Source organism: Gymnoscopelus microlampas, assembly GCF_963454915.1.
Source record: "Gymnoscopelus microlampas genome assembly, chromosome: 5".
NCBI classification, from domain to species: domain Eukaryota; kingdom Metazoa; phylum Chordata; class Actinopteri; order Myctophiformes; family Myctophidae; genus Gymnoscopelus; species Gymnoscopelus microlampas.
The window spans coordinates 40782214-40804542 of record NC_139942.1 but is presented as its reverse complement, the minus strand read 5'-3'; the positions used below and the strand labels follow the sequence as shown (position 1 = coordinate 40804542).

At 40.8% G+C, this 22329-nt stretch overlaps 1 protein-coding gene across 3 annotated transcripts; it reads right to left on the bottom strand.

Moving 5' to 3' along the window:
* Positions 1–2311: 2311 nt before the first annotated feature.
* On the bottom strand, positions 2312–19722 carry LOC311045533 (1-phosphatidylinositol 4,5-bisphosphate phosphodiesterase delta-1-like). Of its 3 annotated transcripts, none has more exons than XM_084057435.1 (15): positions 19472–19722; positions 13108–13302; positions 12193–12421; positions 11795–11924; positions 11319–11547; positions 10050–10251; positions 9532–9676; positions 9280–9432; positions 8514–8675; positions 8171–8330; positions 7115–7231; positions 6492–6670; positions 4266–4398; positions 3515–3664; positions 2312–3266 (listed from the first exon to the last, which is right to left on the bottom strand). In XM_084057435.1, the coding sequence occupies exons 1-15, from the start codon at positions 19500–19502 to the stop codon at positions 3175–3177; spliced, it is 2307 nt and encodes a 768-aa protein (XP_083913561.1). In that variant the 5' UTR covers positions 19503–19722; the 3' UTR covers positions 2312–3174. The 3 variants fall into 3 exon arrangements, with proteins under 3 accessions (XP_083913561.1, XP_083913559.1, XP_083913560.1); XM_084057433.1 differs by lacking the exon at positions 19472–19722 and adding an exon at positions 15470–15602; XM_084057434.1 differs by lacking the exon at positions 19472–19722 and adding an exon at positions 15470–15600 and having other exon boundaries at positions 13138–13302.
* Between the last annotated feature and the right edge of the window lie 2607 nt (positions 19723–22329).

Genomic DNA, 22329 nt, shown 5'->3' with positions numbered 1-22329 from the left:
GTGGTCATACTGACCACGCCCCCAAGTGGGCGGTGAGTGTGTGTGTGTGTGTGAGAGAGAGAGAGAGAGAGAGAGAGAGAGAGAGAGAGAGAGAGAGAGAGAGAGAGAGAGAGAGAGAGAGAGAGAGAGAGACAGGAGATGGGGTCAAATAACAGGAGTCTCCTGGTGAGAACAGAAGGGTTGGCAGGTCTGATTCTATTAGACAAGACTTGAATGGGACAGGAATGGGATGAGTCACTTCCTGTACCATAGAAAATCAACCATAAGCCTAACCCTAATTTGCATCACTTAATACATGTAGCATTTACGTATAGGCTAGCTAGATGATTAGTAGATTTGATGTTAACTGAAACTCAAACTGTTCCTATATGGCCTTTGATGCAAACACAGCATAACAATCTAATAATCAATGTGTTTTACACTTGAATTTCCATTTGTGTGTGTTGGGATTCAAACGTTTTGGAGAAAAAGGGAAAAGTTGGGAACATGTCCATGAGTTGTGCCCTTGAGCTGGACGCTGTGTCCTTTCCCACTAATTTCTTCCTACCTAAAGCGCCTAAAATGTGTGCAAGTGCAGCTCTGCATAGGACATTATATGGAGCATCTGTGTGTCTAAGGTGTGGACTATCCAAAGGTCACAAGCCATTATGTCTAGTAAGGTCAACTTTATTATCCGATAGAGAACATAAAAACACAATATGTAGTTCCCTGTTCCTTCCCCTTAATATACACAGACTCACACCCACATATACACAGACTCACACAGAGCATTTACAGGCACCCTTGCTCTAGCATAGGATTTTGGCTCCTTCGAGGCCTTCGTTCTGTATCCGGAGCTAATCTTGCACCATCAGCGCCAAATTAAGCTACTTCCACGAATTATTTTTCACATCGATTTTATACTCACTGAAACATTTCACCTAAACTTTATAATGGAAGTCTGTCATTAAGTCTGAGATCCATAGCAGAGCCACACCGTTCCCATGTGGATCTGAATTTCCTGTGTTGTGTTCACTACTGTTTTATAGCAAGTTAAGGTAGGGCAAGTGATTTTCTCATTGCTATAAATAAAGTGTTAAGTAACAGGAGTCTCGACGTCTCTCTAGCGCTTTATTAAACAGAAAATGCATTTTCAGGTCGGGACACCAATTTTATCCAATCAGGATAGAGAACTCAGACAGGATACAGAATAAACAAGTGAAATTGGAAGTGATGACACAAAGAAATTAGCAGACAGAATTGTAACTGGAACACTACAAAAATGAAGCTAATAAATGGGTACCCTCTTGATTGGCTGAAATGTTTCAACCCACCTAAAAATTAATTGTCTGTTTATTAAAGAGCTGGAGTCTGGAGAGACAGGGAGACTCCTCGCTGAACAAACACTTCATAGCAATGAGTACTATCAGAATATAGTGCTTAAACCTTTTAACAAAAAAAAAATCACTTACCGTACCTTTAATGTTGTACAGGCAGAGGATCAAACAAATTCTGCTTAGGGCCTTAACCTTGTCTATTAATTCACTTCCACCCCACTCCCCTAAACATTGAACATTATACTTACTTAAATATATACGCATACTGTGTATGTGTCTATACCCTAGAGCAGGGGTCAAGATTTTTCAGGCCAAGGACCCCTTAGCTGAGAGACCGATAAACAGACTCCCCACTACATATTAAAAGAAATTGTGTTGCAGATTAAACTATTTCATAGATAGCTTCATAGACTTGTTTGACAGCACTGTCAGTGTTGGGTAAATTAAAATTTTTTTTGTTTATTTGTTTACACATCTTTTCTATCAATATGTTTGATTCATGTTCATGTGTATTTTCAGACCTTAAACCCTCAATACTTAGTAACCTTGATGGATGGCTCTTTACTTGGTCTGCTCTGTTTTCCCTCTACACCAAAGTTCAAACCTCTTTGCCGAAAATAGCCGATCTACAAGCTCACAATGCCTGCTATTTTTGGCTAAAGTTCTGCTCAGAATAGGGATGCTAGGGTTCAAGAGCATTAATGTAATAATAAAAAGTGTTTCTATCACACAAAGAATTGGCAGCCCCCCTGTAGTAACTCTGAGGACACCCTAGTGGTCCCGGACCCCTTGTTGAAGAGCCCCTGCCCTAGAGTATGCTGTGTGGGAGTCCCCTGTGTTTCAGGATGGTTAAAATAAAAGAAACAAAAATTAAAACACCAATGTCAGTGCTTAAATCTATGGTCCCATACACACTTACAGTACACAGGTTTGCCATACCCTACTATACCATCGAATTGAAAGGAATTTAAATGTTAAACAAAACAAGAGAGGTATTCAGAGATTTCAACATTTTTATCAGACCGTGGATTTTTACAAAACGTTAAAATCAAGAAGTACAATCAGAAAATATCTCTAAATGTGAATCATTGCTGATGAACACAGCTAAAAACTGAGCACGTACATACGTCTTTGATTTATAGTATGCCGTCTTATGTTTTTCCCAGCGACATAGACAGAGAGTTGCGTCACAAGCTCGCTGCAAAGCGGGATGTTGCCTCCTGCAGTTCCAAACATTGGAACTTCCTCATTGAGATGGACAGAGAACTTCCGCATTCCATTCTTACAATGGGAGTCAACGCTAGTGTCGTCACTCTCATAGTTATATCACGCTGGTTTTTCCATACTATTCATTAAATGGCAACTTGAGTAACAATATTTAAACAGACAGATAATACAATACTTACTAGAAATGCAGGACAAGCAGCTTAAAAAACCATTACAACCTGAAGATATTTCAATACTAATGCAGCCAATTATAAACCAATTAGAACATACGTTTGTACAATGCAGTCCCTGTATAATGTATTTCAATTTGCTTAATATTAAGCAGCATTATAAAGTGTAGGAAATAGTGTGTGCATCCCACCCAAAAAACAAAAACAAACAAACTCCAATTGCAGTTGGAGGACTTCGGTTGTCAGCAACTGTCATTGTCATAGCTTGAGGATAGTGATTTTCTGCCTCTCTGAATTAAGATAATAAATTAACTATGAATCCTTTCCATAAAGAAACTAAAATAAAAGTAAAGTATACATAAAAATCCTTAGTAGAATCTGCTGAATACAGTATCAGGTTTCTTGTATACTGGTGGTGGTAGTGTCTTTGTCACACAGAGGGACAGCGAACTGAAAACATCTTATTCAGCATCAATGACCATGATATGTACAAAGAGTCCAGCTGAGGGAAGAATGTCTCCATTTTTGTTGAGCAGAGGCACTTGTCTGTATCCTGTTTGGGTGAAGAAGGAAAAACAAACGAGATTTGAGTCACATAGACAAAAACTGGACATGAAGGACTTTTTGTACAGTGTGTGTATAGTGGCCATGTATGTTCAACTACAGAGTAGAGGCCGAGCCCGATTTTGGAGAGTGCTACACCACCGATTACTAATGTTTCACCAATATTTTGTAAAGAAATGTAAAATCTGAAGTTTCCATCGATGAAATTCCATGCATAATGCTAATTCCTGAACTCACCCATTTGTAAGCTGGTGAAGGGTAATGTGTATTGACCAACAAACTCATTATCAGATGCAGAATCATGGTCCTCAATGACAAAACGCACCAGGGCCAACTCTGGCACGTGCACATCGAACTGGAAGTTTTCATTCCATGATGGGCTAAAACCTAGAAACAAACAAGACCAGATCAAGAAAGACAGACAGACATGAATGTCAGTGTAAAAAAGGGAACATGTGCAGTACACCGTAGTGTACAAATACAGTGCGGTATGTTAAAAGTGGGTTAAGTGATATTTTTGGTTAAAGCTCTATATTCTGATAGTAATGATTGCTATAGCTTGTTTGTTCAGTAACAGGGGTCTCTCTTTACACAGGAGAGAGAACCCATCAGCTTAAATTTTATCTTGTTCCATTTCCAATGGTTTACATAAATGTTTGTTTATTCTCGAATTTCACTTGTTGTCTATATCCTTATCCTTGTTGTCCTGTATGAGTTCTCGTTCCTGATTGGATGAAATCGGTATCCCGACCTGAAAAATAATTTTCATTTCCCTAATAAACGGGAGAGACCCGGTTACTGAACAAACATTCTATAGCAATGATTACTATGGGAATATAGAGCTATTTAACCCATAAGACCTGAGGCCGATTCTAATGTCTTCAAAATACGTAATGTTGCTATATCAGTGGTGCTCAAACTTTTTCAAGTCAAGGACCCCCAAAAGTTTTTGACAAGTGATAGAGAGAAAGGTTGTGAGGTATGGTACCGTTGTTTTCAACGTGCTGTGTCTCTTTCACAGCCACATCATCCGGGACGCCAAAGACCTCCACTTTAACAAGAGGATCCACAATGGATGATTTCTTCATGTTGACTTTGGGCAACTGCTGGGCCGATATAATCTGGTAAAAGAGAGACATCATGGTAAATGGTAAATGGTGCATTAATATAGCGCTTTTATCCAAAGCTCTTTACATATTGTGCATTACATTCACCCATACACCAATGGCAGAGGAAACCATTCAATCAACCTGCTCATCGGGAGAAATTAGGGGTTCAGCATCTTGCTCAAGGACACTTTGACACTAATGCTGGGGGAGCCCGGATCGAACTGGGAACCTTGCTGTTCCCATCCAGCCGCTCTACCAGCCGCTCTACCCCTGAGCCACTGCTGCCCCTTATCATAGTTCTGATAAAGCAGTGCTTCTCAAACATTTTCATGTCAAGGAGCACATGATTACAGGTGTAAAGGGGTGGGTTGGAATTCTTTTTGTGCAGGCTCTCAACTTAGAGAGAATAGGGAAGAAAGGAACATAGAACAAGTCAAATAGGAGGGAGGTACAGTCAAATCAAATTCCATACACATAAGGTGCATAATTCAAACTTTGCAATGGATAGATGGCACTATGGAAGGGCATATACCGTATATCCAGCGTACACAAATAGCAGCTTATAAAAATAGCAGCAATGTATATAAACTAGAGGTGCGGGTCGCTACGCGACCCTTCCGTCTAGTCGCTGGCGCGAGGCTCTCGTGTAGTAGGCTGTAGACGTTTTCGACACGCAAACCAAAAGCGAGAGCAACAGCAGTGTTTGTTTGGAGACGCAAACCGAAAACGAAAGCAAACTGAGAGACGGACACATTTCACCCGTTCATCTATCTATCTATTCACACAGGCTCTTGCAGGACCAGAATGTGCGGCACAGATTGATGAAGCAGCCCGCTCAGCTCAGCGAGACGGCGTTCGCTGCGTTCAACCCTCCCTAAGAGTCAGACAGACAGTATTTGGATGGGGGGCGGGGTTGCCGGGGTTGCCATGTCCAGGAGTTGTAAGCATGAAGTGGCGTGTAATTGCTTATGGAAAGTGCGTCCACGCATGCGCAGTGCGCAGGGCGGTGTTTTTGCATAAAGCTGGTTGCTTGTGGCTCGCGCGCAATCTGGCAACACTGATGCAACTTACAGACGTACAAACATTCTGGCGCATGACTGTAGATTCCAATTGTAAGGTAGATTCAGAGTTCAATGTGCATGGCATAGAACTGAATTTGGCTGTATCCGTCTGTCTGTTAACCAATCATTGATATAGAGTGTTTGTTCAGTAACAGGAGTCTTCCCATATCTCCAGCTCTTCAATAAACAGAAAATACATTTTCAGGTGGGTTGCAAAATTTCAGCCAATCAGGAGAGAGTACCCATTTATCAGCTTAATTGTTATAGTATTCCAGTTACAAATGTGTCTGCTCATTTCTTTGTCATCACTAATTTCACTTTAACCTGTATCCTGTCTGAGTTCTCTATCCTGATTGGGGGGGGGGGGGTCCCCAGATGACAGTGAAGTGAAATTTAAGGACTTTTAAGACCTTTTTAATACCAAAAAGAAGTGGTCCAACATTGGCCAAATTGTCAAATATTATAAGAAAGAGGCAAAAATTGATTGGCAATTTTCACAATATTTATCTGTGGATAGTAAAAAATGTAATGCCTCAACCACTCCAGGTGCTTGTCAGGGTGGGGGGTCCCCAGTTCAAATATGATTATTATGGGGGTCGCAGCCTGAAAAGGTTGAGAACCACTGCTCTAGTTGACACTCCCACAAACAGCCAGCCTGTATAGTGCAGCTTCATCACTGAACACCACTTTCTGATTCTGACAAACTTACTATCAACCACAAAAATGTTATGTTATCCAAGATTGTATTTCTCCCCATGCTTGAACTACTATGATGCCCTCCCTCTATTCCTATCTGAATCATATAGTTCCCTCTCCTGGTTTTCAAACACACCTGAATAAAAAACACAACTTTATAAATAAATAAAAAGTCTCTCTCTCTCCTCGGTCTAATTCCTTTGTAAATGTTGTATGGTTACTTTTGTATTTATGTATTATGTAACTGGCTGTTGTTTTGAAAAGTGCCATCTAATTCAAGTTTATCATTACTGCTACTGTTGAGAAGCAAATCACACTATATTTCTGTCCTCAAGATTACCATCTCACCATGACATGGAGGGTCTTTTGCTTCAGCCATGGTCCTCGGGTCAGGGTGATTGGGTCAAATTCAGAGGTTTGATCCCTGAGGTACGATGGCTTGAGGACGTAACCACTTTTCCCATTAACCAGGAATCTGCCCTGATTCACGTCCATGTCTGGGCACGAGGTCTGGAAGTTCAACGCCACTAAAAAAAATAGAAGAAAAGGCAAATGGGTAAGTGTTCTGTTCATCATTTTAATAGTACTGCACTACTACAGTATACACAATACATACGAGTCATTCCCTTCTTATGGTTGTTACACACCGGCGAATATAGCGAATATACGCAAAATTCGGACTCGTTCCGAATAATTAAAAGACGCTTTTTCGCTTCGCTTTCTCGCTTTTTCGCTCCATGTACGGAGCCATTGACTTTATAAGGTTTTAAAAAAAAACGCATTATTCGCACGAAAAGATCGCCCCGGTGTGTAAGGACCTTAAGTCTTGGTGAATTAATGAATAATTTTATTTTCGTGTCTTACAGGATTATTCAGACACAATTTAAAGAACAGTTTTTCCAGTGCCAACATGCTGACACCAAAATAATAAACAAAAGTATTGTTATGTTATTTGTAAAGAGATCATGTACCAATTTGACAGCCGGCGTTCCACAGGGGCACTGGGTTGTAGTTGGAGGAGTCAGTCCTGGAGCCTTTAGGGTAGATTCGGCTCAACTTGTCCACATTATGATGGACGTAGCCGTTAGCTGGAGAAAACACATGAAAGAGAAGAATTCAATGTCTTCCAATTTGTCAAAGCTTCTACTTCTTTGTGAGGAACCCATTCATAAAGGACCTTCAACAACTCTAGAAACACTCACCAGATGACATGAAGGTGAATAATCTCTGTGGCCACACCAAAATATAAATGTCGTTCTGATTGTCAATAATTACTTTTAAGCTGAAAATATGATTTTTTAGTTAGCTTGTGGGGACGTGTGTGGTTCTAAATGTACATGTACACGCCCAGGCGTGTGTGTCATTCGTGCATGAGCCCGTTTAGCCCATATGTAATTTAAAGTTTCAGCAAAAGTGCAGTGTTTTCTTAAATATTGAGTACATGGACTGGACACAGTGACAGACACAGACACTGTGACACAAGTTTTGCTGTTGTAAATATTGGACCTGTATTTTTTCAACTATTCTCTTCATTTTTGGATTCTTCGTTAACCGTAAAGAAATGCGATACAAATAGAAATTCTCCTTGTATTCAAGCCATGACGGGGTGAGTAATTGAAAGGTCATTTGAGGGTGAAGTATTCCTTAAAGCCAAACTGTCAGTGTCCACTTGCACACAAGTTATCAAACAAAATCTAATGAACGATTGGCATGAGACTTGCCGAGTTCATACATGTTCTCTGGAAGATGAGCCCTTGTTAGTTGAGTGATCCCATGACCTATCATATTCTAGCACCACCCTCAGGCCAATTTCAAGTTGGGTATAAGCAGCACGGACACTCTAAAAGTTGGGCTTTTAGATTCTTTGTCTTGTTGTAAGCTATCTATTTATTCATTCACATGTTAATTTATTGATACACTTAAAGCAATGGGACTACTGTAAGTTCAGTGAAGTAGAGGTGAAATACAGTCTAAGATTAAACGGAGCAAAACTGTTGAGACCAGTGACGGTCACAGATTATCCTCACCTGACTCCTCTGCCAGCTTCACCGCCTTTCCCTCTTTGAAGGAAGACATCTCATAGAAACCCAGGTTGTCTTGGGCATCCTCGAAGCCGTGGAAGTGGACACTCTTGCAGTAGACCACCATGTCAGAGAGCTCTTTCGCTAGTTTGAGCTTTTTTCCCTTCTGCAGGTACAATGGAAGTGAAGATTAAAGCCTAATTGAAGCTTTGTCGCCAGGTTCGAAAGACAGTTATTTCTTAGCAATGGACACCATCGTGTGATGAAGCATTAATTAGGCTAAAAAAAGAAATGTCTGGGAAAAAGAAATCATACAAATTTGTTTCACTGGCCTTTGATGTCAGCCTACCTTCTTTTTCTGTTCCTCTTTTTGTTCTTCTGCTTCTTCATCATCATTTGATTCTTCCTCTTCTGTCACATCATCCACTTCATCGAGTGGGGCCGCAGGAGCGAAGCTGGCTTCCAGTTTAGCCAACCTCTTCCCTTTGATCAGGAATCTGCCTTTCAGATCCTGGAGTACGCACGCACACACGCACAGCTCAAGGTTTGGTTTTATTGTCCCTCAAGGAGAAATTCGGTTTGCAGCCACAATAAACCACACATGCCAGTCACATGAATTATAAAACCAAAACATTACAAATCAGACATAGCAATACTATAGCTCGTTAAAAAGAATATCCCACCAGTTCTATTGCAAAATGCAAAAGCAATAAATGATGGCCAAGTAACTGCAGAAACAATAGGTCAAAGTCCATGCTAAATTATCTCCACATATGCACAAGCACACACACACACACACACACACACACACACACACACACACTAAATCACAGTATTTCACATGCCTTATACCTAAGGGTTGTACTGTAGCTGTTACACACACACACACACACACACACACACTTTCCTCTTACTAAAGTCATTTATTTGAATATTGCTGCAGTATTATCCCATAAGTTTGAATACAATCACAACCGTAGTGAGAATCTTAGAATGGTTCTCTAATAAGATCTTGAGCAAAGATGCAATTCTCTGCAATGATATTGTAAAAATTAGCATAAATTCATTTTCTTTCAACAACAAGAACATCCGTCAACACAGATACATATACATACCTCAGGAGATGGGAAGCCAGTGGGCATAGTGTCACCCAGGGGCTGGGTTAGCAGAGCGACGCCCAGGATGGAGCTCATGTGGTGGGCCATGACTTTCTGCTGCTCCACGCTACAGTGGTTCTCCAGGGAAATGATCACTGGGTAATCAGACGTCTAGGGGACAGTTGAAGATAATACAAGTAAACCCAGTGCAAACAGGCGGTCTCCCACCTTCACAGTACAGCTAAATTTGATGTATTCTACAACACACACCTCGAAGGCGTAGTCCTTGATGGCCTTGATGGTGTCTCTGAAGAGGATTTTGGAGGTTAGGGTGTATCCATGGTAAATCACCGGCTCATCGTCTGATCCATCCCAACAGTCCAGCTCCACACAGCGACAGCCCTTGAGAAGTGCCCTGCAAGGACAAATGTCATGATTGACTGAGTCACACCGGTATTGAACTGGAGACTCATCAGGGGTTGACTACAACAGCCTTAAAGCTGCAATCTGGAACTTTTGTAATGAATAAAACTTTATTTTGACCAGTCTGTATGGTAGTATGTTGGCCATGGCCAAGCAGGGATCCCCTCTTGAACGGTAGAGGTTTTGCCTCCCATGCGGAAGACCAGGATTCAAATTGTACGTCTTACAAGTTGCAGTTACCTTAAAGATTACAGCTTTGTCTTTATCTGATTCAAGACCTATGGTCACAGGATTGTGGAACACACATCTAAAAAGCAGAACAGCAGGGAATCACCCATAAGGGTTCATATGTTAAAAGTGTTTACCTGACATAGGCCTCTGTGCTGCTGGGTCCTTTGAGCTGGTCCTCCAGGAGGTAGGTGTTGTGCGAGGAGGAGATGAAGTAGTGGTTGAGGGGCTGACTCATGTCCTGGTACACCTGCTTATGGTCTGGGTTTAGAATCAAGCCCTCTGGCTGGTGCAGGTACATCAGGAAGCCATCTTTGCTAAGCAGGTTCTTGACTTTGGCTGAGGATTGTGAAGAAATAAAAACAAAATAAAGAAATGGGGATGGTGTGTTAACAGCATTTGGTGAGAACATAAACTCTCTCATTACATAGCGTTTAGTTTAAATAGTAATCTGATGGTCTTCCAGGTGTGGCAGGGGTAAGGTTCCTGACCACCAACATGGACATAATGGTTTGAATCCTCCACAGTGCCTCTGGCTTGGCACAATGAACACAATTGGTAACAATTAACACAATTGGTCGTGTTCGCGTGTGGGAAGCCATCTGTTCGGTCGCTGCACTAGCAACTCCTAAAGGTTTGTCAGGGCGCCTGTTCCGCGGGGAGCAGAACTGGGATGGATCGCGTGTTCCCCAATGAAACTCCTCACTGTCAGGTGAAAAAAAGCAACTGGCGAATTCATATCTTTGCTAATGGGCAGAAACCAGCTATCTCCATTTTTCAATTTTTTTTTGTATATTATTATAAATCAGTGCTATTGAACACTCTTTATGTCTGTGTGTGGGTTTTACAAATATTGAACCAATGAAATGTATTAAAGAGCTCTTCTGACTAAACCTCCTAACTCCATTGGATCGGATCGTTGTTTTGTCCATCATTGATTAGAATGATCTCCACATTAATGGTCAAAAACTCCACTTGAGCTGTACTTGGGTAAAGTGATGATAATATATACATTCAATATACTTTTTTTTCCCCTTTTCCTGAAAAGTTAATATTTTGAACATTGTCGGTTTCTGCCCGACAGCAGAGTTTATGACTCATAGGAGACGTGGTTGTCTGCACCAAACAGCAGGGGTCAACAACAACATTGACTACAAACTGGGGGTGGGGAGAGAGCTGATCTATTGGCACAAAGACTAAATTGGGAGAAAACTAATTCATATTCTATAGTCAAGGCAAGCATCTCTTGCATGTGTAATTATGATGTTTGCTGTCAAAAACAAACAAGTAAAGTGCTTCAAACAAAGAAGTACCAAACAACAACCAAAACCGGTATTTACTGCCATAAACAAGTACCTGTGTCATTTGCAAAAACAACCCATCACCTCAGATCAGTTTATCATCACCTTTTTCATCAAGCTCGTACTTCTCAATGAGTTTGTGTGCGTCTGCCAGCGTGGCTTTCTCTCTCTGTTCCCTGATCAGGAACTCCAGCAAGTTCTCAGCGCTCATGAAGCCAGTGGTTTTAGCGTACTTCTCATAAATCACTTCAATCTCCTCTCGGTGGGTCAACATCTCATAGAAATGTTCTATCTCCTCTCCGGCCAGGAAGCCAGATTTGGATTTGTCACATTCCTGTATGGTGGAAATTTGCAGGTTTGTACGTTTTTGGGGCAGAGATACACAGTAAAATCCATAGTGTTAATTTAACTCAAATTAAAAGTAATTAATCACTTGTTTATACATAACCTAGTATTTGCTGCTGCAACACATTGTCACATGCTTTCTTACATTTCCTTACATCGGATTGTCAACACTTGAGTGTCACTGTTGATAAAAAACATTCACTGATGTTTCCCAATCACTAATAAAGCTTCTTCACCTTGAAGAGTATTTCTGCATAGCTGTCATCCACCTCCACGTTGATTAGATGCAGGAGGTCTTTTATCTCTTTCTGACTCAGCTTGTCATCGCTGTTCTTGTCTGCTTTCCTCATGCAGTTGAAGATCCAACTGAAGTATTGATAATGTAAGGAGGTTATGTTCTCAATACTGTATAGCACCTATATGAAATGTGCAACGTAAACAAATAAAGTTTTATTATTAAGTAAATTAACTTTGGATACTATTCTTGTACTAGTACTGCAAGTCATTCTATTAAGGGGCATCTACTAAATGCCTAAAATGTCCAAAACGTAGACGCTGCAAAACATCTACACATAACATGTGCAGATGTTTTGTGTCCAGCATTACATTATAATCTCCATCATGGTGAGGATACTGTTCAGTCTTCTGCTGACTGCTGAGGTTGGTCATGGTGGCAATAATTTTCTCCAGGCTGTTGATCCACTGTTTGGCCTCCTCTTCGGAGCTGGCGATCAGGTCCAGGTTCTTACGTCGGCTCTTGAAGACGATGGAGAAGCAGCGTCCCTCCACCTGCTCCTCTGTGTACTTCTTCAGCCCCTCTGTCTGACGGCCAGGCCGTACGGATGAGATGTCGTCGAGGGAGACTACGGAACGGATACAAATAGGTTGAATTGAGTTTACCAGTCTGAAATAGAGATCTGTGTAATGGTGTGACACTAAGCATTAAATGTGAAGAACCACACGTTGTGGTGCATAAACAGAACTTCCAACCCATGATAAGATCATAACTAATTTAAGAATATAAAAGGAGTCTGACACCTAGGCCTGACAAATACTAACAAAAACAGTTAAGGTTCATTGTGAATGTCTCACGAGACACCTTCTATTGTAGTTCAAAAGCTTTACTCACTCCTTATCTACATCTTTTTATTTGACTTCTGTCTAACCACACCTAGATTAGTCAAGATTATCAGCAATAGCCCATGCAGCCTGGTGCAATATTATGAAGTCTTTGTTTTAAGAAATGAGAAGTGTTTTAAAGCACTGATTAGGTGAACAAATGAATGTTCTCAATCTATCAATAACCGCCAATAAACCAGTCCGATGTCTGTTAATTGTAGTGCATGGGAATTATTAATAGCCTAAATGTCCCAAAACCAAATGTATCAGGTGTTGTTAATTAAGAGTAAACTTGTTGAATCAGTCGGCATCTGATATAGCTTTACTATCTATACTCGTATAGAAAAAGACATCTATGGAAATGTGAGACCTGACCAACACCACTTAGCATTATTCGGCGGCGATTCGTGGAGTTTCGTTGGTCACACACATGTAGGTGGAATGCTGGGGCAGCACTCACAGGTCTGGCTCGACTTAGTCTTAAAGGTCTTCTTGGATTCGTGCCACATGGTTTTGCAGTCTTCTTGTAGTTTGTAGAAGCGGGTTTTCTTCCAGGATGGGGAGCGGACTTTGAGGAGGTCTCCCCCTGACAGAAGAAACTGGAGGTCTACATCTCCTTCCATGCCTTTCAGAAATCACAAACAGAAAGCAAAAGACAAGGAATTACAGGTGTGAAACAGACAACAAGTCTGATTATGAGGCCTCTTAGGCATATCTTTTCATAACGGTCACAACAGTAGCCTACCACACTTCGTCTAGACAGAGTATAACAACAGCAGGTGAAAGCTCCATTTGCCCACAGCATCTGATAATACCATCCTGTTGAATCATAAGTGTATTAGGCTACGAGCCTACTATTACTTACCTAAAAGCTTCACATTCATGTTCTGGATTCTTGCACTGTACAGTAATTCCTCTGATCTGCTGTGCTCTGGTTCTCTTTTTAAGCATTGCATATTGACTTATTCTACGATATCATGGGTAAAACACTAGTAAGTGTACTATTTGTACTAAGAATGGACCAATCTCTGTACGAAGTATGGACCAATCTCTGTATAGAAGGGTGTGTATAAGTCTACTCAAAGTTCAGTCACATGCGCTCCTTTCTTGACAGCGAAGTTGAGAAAACAGCCCATCCGCTTGTGCACATTGTGGTGACTGTGTGTGCACACTATTTAGGCTGAACAAGACTTATCCAGGCAACAATACATCCCAATATATCGCAATCAATTAAAGATGCTTGCTCAGCAGCAGTTGCTACTTCTCCATAGCGCTCACAAAGTAGAGAATCATGCAAATTACATAAGATAAGATAAACCTTTATTTATCCCCTGAGGGAAATTCAGGTGAATGGTGTTCGGTGCCAAGCCCTCATCTACACAGGAACTTCTCCGTCTCTGGTCCACCTAGGGACCAGCCCGACACTCCCCATTCCCAGTCTGGTTGCCATGACGCTCCGAGGACAATGAACCCTCTACACTCCCAGAGTGACGGAAATAAATGGTGGTTTAATAACACCCTGGCTAACCAGCTCGCTGATCTATCCAACCGCCGGCAGAAGTACTGGGACACTGCTGGGACACTTGCCCCTGATCCTGTGGACCGTAGTCAAGGACAAAATGCTTTGCACTCGGACTGCCACTGCCCTGATGTTAGGTCGAGAACTGCAGACCCCAGTGGGCGGGAATGAATTGGGTCTTGTATTGTGCTGGCGAAAACCCCTAGAGTGCACCTGGTGTGTGTCTGGGTGGGTATGGTAGTCTTCCTTCGCAACCGGCTAGCACCTTTACCGTCCCCTCGCCAGCACCAAAGAGAACCAGGGGGATACAGAGAGACCCCTCACACCAGATGACCCTCCCACTGGGGCAGCAGAGCCTACCCGGACTGGGAAGCCAAGGAGGCATCTGACTCAGGACTTCTGTGTGCAAAGGGTTATTGGGTACAGTGAAACCCCTCAGGGGTGTGTGTGTGTGTGTGTGTGTGTGTGTGTGTGTGTGTGTGTGTGTGTGTGTGTGTGTGTGTGTGTGTGTGTGTGTGTGTGTGTGTGTGTGTTTACTTTATTTAGAAGTTTGCAGAAAAAAGCACAGTTTAAATACAAGGTCAACTAAATAGGATTAAAAAGCCCATGAAAGCCTAATGGCTTGTTTCAATCAATTCGTAGTGACATTAAATGGCTGACAGATATGACAGATATACACTAACACTACTATGCAGAACATCATACAAACAGTTTAAAATTGTGTGTGTGTGTGTGTGTGTGTGTGTGTGTGTGTGTGTGTGTGTGTGTGTGTGTGTGTGTGTGTGTGTGTGTGTGTGTGTGTGTGTGTGTGTGTGTGTGTGTGTGGGGTGATATTTAGTTTAGGAAACAGATTAAGTTAGTTATGGTTAATGTTAGTTCATGTTCGTTTATTGTGTAATTAATTTGGTACCATGGCGACAGCCAGGGGAAGTTGCGTCGGACAACCCTGATGGCATGGAGTTGAGCTTTTGTTGTTGTTGGTCAATTGTTGGAGCCGTTTAGATCACTGCAAACAAACCGTTTCCTGTATCAAGACGTTGTGATTTCGCTTCCTGGGAATCTTCAACGCACCGGCCAATTATAATCATTTCATAAACTACTGTCTACCTCGCAACACAGTCAGTATTAGTCTGGCTACTTGTTGTAGTCTCTAGACTAGAGTGTAACAACAACAACAACAACAACAACAACAACAACAACAACGGTAACATTTATCGCTGCTAATCCCATTCAGGTCCCGTTGTGGATCATTAGTCCGTTATGATTTACTTACCCAAACGCTTCACGTTCATACGTGTCTGGTGCTGGCTTCGTGCACGATAGAGTTTTTCCTCCGATTTGCTGCGCTCTGGCTCTCTTGTTAAGCATTGCATATTGTCTTGATTGTATGTTACAAATAACGTGGCGTGGGTAAATTAAAAACACTAGTTAGAGCTGCTATAATCTGAGTTCCCAGAAGTTTTCGACGGCTCGGCGAGAGAGCTGCTAGACTACAGTCACAATATGTATGGAGTCTCAGTCTGGATCGATGTGTGGCTGTAGTAGTGTAGATTAGAAGGGCGTGTACAAGTCAAGTCAAAGTTCAGCCACATGGACTCCTTTCTTGGCACCGAAGTTGAGAAAACAGCACATCTGTTTACAGTTTCTGCACGTTGGAGACTGGACAAGCCTCTTGTTCAGTAGCCTGTGTGCACTGGCAAGATATTGACTTTTATGCCTGCCTGCGCTTTTATTTCTCGAGCATGAGAGAATCATGCGCCATATAGATAGCTTTATTGATCTGCGGAGGTAAATTCAGGCCTCACAAATGAGATAATCATGCAAATTGGCATAGTTAAACTTTTGTCTAACGTGATGCAATTGTTTTTCATTAAATGCTAAATTAATTGACATATTCTTTCGTTAAACCTCCCAATAACCTGCACCATGCAGGTGTCTACTTTTCATACTTTTCCTGGTAAGCCTGGTGAAGCAAGGTTAGGCGTCTACAGAAATTGTTGGAGATCGATTGTACAAGGGTTCCATCTAGTGGTGATATTATGTAAAGCCTTAAAAAAAACAAATCTGGCATTTTAAATTGTAAAATACACATAATACAGTATAACCCGAAGCAGGCCTACTCAACAAATTATATAACACAACGAAATTGTAGCCTGCTACACAAAGTTCAGAAATGTGTTTGGTACATTATTTCTCTGTTGTAACAATAGGCCTACCTTTAATACAGTTGGAAAGCCTGTTAATTTTTTTTAATGGTTCCCCATTTGTAGGGAGCATGCATTTGTAGAATGAGTGGCGCAGCTGAGTCTGTGGAGTACACCCATGAAAAAGCTTCCTACCCCAGATACCATGGGGTTGCCCATAGGATCGCACTGTAACAGAGCCCCTCAGCCCTCTCTCATGCCAGAAGGTGTATGTATCCAGTATCCATACATTTCCAATCTGTTAACCTCACCTCGATCCTGCCACTAGGTTAATTAGATCATCCACTCAGAAACTCCTTTCATTTCCCCAAACAAACCTTCAAAACCAAAAGGTGACCGGGCCTTCTACGTAGCCGCACCAAAGCTTTGGAATAATCTCCCATTCCACGTTAAGGCAAGCCCCACCATGAAACCCACCAATTTCAAATCCAATCTAAACACCCTTTTTTTTCTTGGAAAGCATTCAACTGCCGTTGTTTTTAAATGTGCTATATAAATACACTTGAATTGAAGGTCTGTCTCTCACATACGATTATGGAATGGCCCCTTAATAGCCTGGAGGCTTGTTAAGAGTTTGATCCTGTGGTAGGTATGTACTCCATCATGTACCTCATGTACCCCCAGGTAAGACCTACTATGGGTATAGGAAGATCAAAACAATAGTAACAACATAATAAGCTTTGTTGGCATTGGCAGAGACACATTTGTCATGGGTGCAACCAACATATTCATCTGCGTTGCATGTTCCTTACAAATGGGGCACCATTTAAAAGGGAATTAAACAGGCTTTCCAACAGTATAAACGTTATTGCCAAGAAGCATAGTTGTCTAGTTAACATTATGTAGCTTCTTCTTATTTAATCAATCCCTATCCAACCAAAATAGCAACTTCAGGTTCAATTGATTTATTGAACCTGAAGTGTTGTTTTCAATTGGGCCTATTATTTATTTCCTCAAATCAAGATTGCAATGCCAAATGTATTAATCATTAGGCCTATAGTTAACTCAATGGGTAACAAACTGAAAGTCGGATGACTTCAGTTAAAGGAGGAGTTCACCCAAAAAATGACTTATTTTCTATCAATTACACACCCCATGAAGCCTTGATTTCATGGATTTATTTTTGTTTTTGTGGCATTCCTAAGACAATAATTTGATGACCTTGTGTATTTCCGGTAGGAGACACAAATAATCTACTTTGTGTCTCCTACCGGATACATTAGCCGGTAGGAGACGGGAATCAAATTATTAGCTTAGGAATGCGACAACAACAAAAAAGAATCCATGGATTCAAGGCTTCATAGGGTGTGAAATCGATAGAAAATAAGTCATTTCTTGGGTGAACTCCTCCTTTAAGGTCATCTTTTTTTCTTTCTTTCTTTCTTCTTCTAACTGATGAGATTATGAAACACTTAAGTATAGCCTATAGAACAATTGGAAGTTAGGGGCAAAAGGCCATAGTAGTAACTTGTAAATGCCTTCCAATATAGGCTAGCCTAAATTACACCTAGCCTATGTGTTGCATGACACCCAAATCCCCCGGAGCACTTAGGAACCGTAACCCTATTCCACAGGGTTTCATATTGCCAGCATTTTATAGAGGAATATTAGGCTACATTCTGGCCTTTTTACCAATAAATAGAGCACTTTCGATGTTTTGACTTTATATGAAAGTGGGAAAAGTTTTTGTACTAGTAAAAGTATCAATACTGCAATGTAGAAATACTATGTAAAAAGTCTGGTTATCAAAATTTGAGCAAAAGTGCAAAAGTATTGGCATCAAAATATGCTTAAAGTCCCAAAAGTATGCTACGCATTATGCAGAATGTCCTGTTTCACAAGGTATAACATTTATTAAAATCTTTTGAAAATAGCAGATCTACAAGCTCGCATCACAATGGGTTGTGAGCTTGTAGATCAAATCGCCAAAGTTTAAATAGGGCTAAAGTGCTTAATGTATGTTTTGTAATAATAATTCAAATCTACAAAGTAATTAGTATCTAAAGTTTTCAAATAATTGTAGTGGAGTAAAAGTACGATATTTGCCTTGTGGAGTGGAAGTAAAATTATTGAAAATTGGAAATACTCAAGTAAAGTAAAAGTACCTCAAAATTGTACTTTAGTACAGTACTTGAGTAAATGTACTTAGTTACTTTCCACCACTGCTTTCTATAGCCTATTTGTAGACTATGAGTAGACCTAGGCTAGGCTATATTTGCAGAAAGACGGAATGTGAAAGAAAAAAAAGGGCCACACCTTTTGGCACAAAACTAAATAAATAAATAAATCCCTACATGAACCAATGATCTTGTTCTGCCAGTAGGCTAGCCTACACAACAGGGGGGTTGCGACTTTATAGGGGAAGATAATGTAGTATGGGGAGATTTATTAACGACATTAAATGGCAAAAATGAATTAGTTGGGTTCAGAAAGTATGAGATCACAAATTGAACAGCGTGTAAAGCTTAAAAGCTTAATATGTGCCATTGCAAAAGGGTGTGCAATGTGCATGCCAATGCATGGTGGAAGAAGTTGGCTACTCAGATATTTTACTTATATTTTGCTGTAGAAATACTTACAAGTAAAAGGCCTGTCCTGTGTTCAAAATGTTACTCAAGTAAAAGTAGATAGATCTGCTATTTTCAAACAGCCTATGAAAAATTGGTGTAATACAATAATTTATATCTGTAAAGTAACTAGTAACCAAAGTTTTCAAATATTTGTAGTGGAGTAAAAGTAGGCTACAATATTTGTCTCCAAGATGTAGTGGAGCAGAAGTAAAAGTATTGAAAATTGATAACGCTCCAGTAAAGTAAAAATACCTCAAACTTGTACTTAAGTACAGTAGCCTACTTGAGTAAATGTACTTAAGTTACTTTCCACCTGTGGCGCATGCTTGCCGAAAGAACTGTTCTACCACCAGGCAGCTAGCCTGCAAGCGACACCCGGCTTTCAGGTAGACTGAGGAAAAACGAATGAAATATATCACTAAACATAGCATTGCGACCAATGATGATGTGACTGTGAGCATACAACACTAAAACACAGCATTTCTCTCAGGTTTCTCTTACCACTTTTGTTGGTGATTCCGTTCGTCTCCATCCTCCCACGGTCTTTGTTTTATTACAAAAAATAAACGAAATCTCCCTATCAGGTCAAGTTGTTTTGTCGTTTCTTTCTCTCAGTATGCGCGATGACAAACTTCCATGTGTGCTCACTGTGCTGCTGGACTCGGATTTGTTCACACAACCGTCCGAAGCGAAGCCTCCACTCCACACACAACGAGGGCGCAGTGCGGTATGTTGCGTTGGTTAAAACAGGTGTTTTCGCTCGGCCAGTTTCAATAGTGGCGGTGAGGTGACACTCCTACAGGCGTCGCCGCGTCAACACCGGTTTGACAAGCCTGCAATGTGAGCTGTGACTCTGTGATGATGACACATTGGATACTTCATACTTGAGTGGCTTGATCAGTATGGTGCAACTGCAAAGTGCACACCAGTGATGGAAAAAGTAGCCTACTCACATTTTTTACCTAAGCAAAAGTAGCCTATCAATACCTCAATGTAGAAATACTCTGTTCTTAAGTAAAAGTGCAACGGTATTCGTACAGGAATGTACTTATAATAGAAAGTACTCATTATGCAGAATGTCCCAATTCACAAGTTTTCAAATGTATACAAGTCTTTTGAAAATAGCAGATCTACAAGCTCACAACACATGGTGATGTTTAAATAGGGCTGAAGTGGTTAATGTATGTTTTGTAATAATAATCAAAATCTGTAACCAGTAACTCAAGTTTTCAAATAATTGTAGTGGAGTAAAAGTAAAATATTTGCCTCTGAGGTGTAGTGGAGTATAAGTATAAGTAGCCTACTGAAATTGGAAATACTCCAGTAAAATAAAAAATACCTCAAAATTGTACTTAAGTACAGTACTTGAGTAAATGTAGTTACTTTATACCACTGCATATATGCCCATATTGTGTAAAGTCAGGGCCCATATAGGTCTACTAAATGAAATAAGATCAAGCTTACTATGCAGATTCTGGTTAATTTAGTAGGCTATACTTGCACAACCATAAGTTACCATAACATATCCAATTTTGATGTTCTTTACACTTTACCTTTGCCAAGAGTTCCAAGTTCCAACAATATTAATTGTATTGATATTATGTCTATGGGGACAAGAACCCTATTTATTTTTAACAAATTCAAAATGTGATCAATATCTGTGTTTGGAAATCATGGCAGATGTAGGCTATTACAGAGCAGTGGTTCACAACCACTATCATTTCAAAGACCCCCAATTCCATATTTAGGACACAGACACCCATCTGATACGGGATACTGATTTTTATCTGTGAGACCCCAATCCACATTGTAAAATCCTTGAACCAAATATAATAAAAGGCTTAATAAAACAGTGTTGCCTAATTGAAGCAGGCTCAGTTCAAGCCAGCACTAAATAGAAGGAAGATGCTGCATGCTGCCTGGTGGAGTTGAGAATGTAGCTGCTGCATGTGAAACCATTTGATACCAATAGAGTGGGGCAGTTTTAGAGTATTGGGACAATTTGTTATTATAAACATATGCCAATTGTTCAATAAAACATGAACATGTCCAAGGGCTGGTTTGTAGTTGCCGATGTACAATTTTAGAATGTGGGTTATACTGAATGGGTGAGATGAAGTTTTTGCTATCGTTTTCATGTTCAGCTCAGCCTTGGCAGGACAATAGCAAGGGAGTCGGTAGCTGAGGGGTGCTGTTGTGGCTCTCAGCAGTTCCCTTTCAGGCCTGGCTTACCCCCAGCGCACTGTCAGCAGTGGGCTTTAATAGTGTCAGGGGCTGCTTCCGGGAAGAGCCACCAGCTTTCAAATCCATCATGTTCGGTGAAGAAGACATTGAAGCAAATTATGGACACTGTTTTTCTTTTCTTCTGTTTTTGTCAGCACTGATGAATGTCTGACAACACAAGATTGAATTAATTTAGTATTAGGGCAAATTACGTTATTTTCTTGAAACCTTTTCTCAACTAAAGATATTATTAGGCCTACTGTAGATATTTATGCCCCTTTCCTTTCCCAGGGAAGAATTTTGCTGAGCTTACACTCTCTGTATCAGCACTTCCTTGCTTCACATTCACACAATTAACACTCAACACATTCATAAGGTCAACCAATATTCTATACAAGTGATTCTCAACCTTTGTAATTTAAATGACCCCCAGTTTCATATGCATTAGGCCCCAGACCCCCATTTTATATGATGTTCATGTCAGGGACCCCAATCCACAACCCAATCCACATAAATCAGTTTAACTTTGGGAGTGTACATATGGAACCAAATTTGGTTCCATTTGTACACTCTCAGTTACAGACCTGTAAGGGTCCATTTGGTTCTCGACTATCAATAATTTAGCTGGGGACCCCCTGGAAATCCCTCAATGACCCCTGGGGTCCCCAGACCCCATGTTGAGAAACAATGTTTTATATACTGTGGGACACTGAGCAGCTCAAATGGAACCATTGAGCCGTTTCAGTGCCTTGTTCAAGGGTGTCATCATGGCTGTACTTCAGGGAGAGGTGGAAGTCATGTTCCCTTTCCCTGCTGACATTTTCCCAGTGAAAAATCCACAATCCAGTCACCCGACAGATTCTGAGAAAGAAAGGAGCGCCTCTTGTCACCATGCAATGCACATGCATGGTTAACTGTAGGGAAAGAATACTGTGTGTTATGTAAATATGGGTGTGTGCAAATGCGATGAAGGTCAATGACAATATAAACTATAGCGTGAAGAATAACCAAATGAAAAGAATGTTAAAGACATATTTTACTTATGGACACTATACTAACCACCTGCACATGACATTGCACTGCTTAGTGAGTTCAGAGAAAGTCCTTTTCTGCTAGTTTGATGGGGGTTGTTGAGT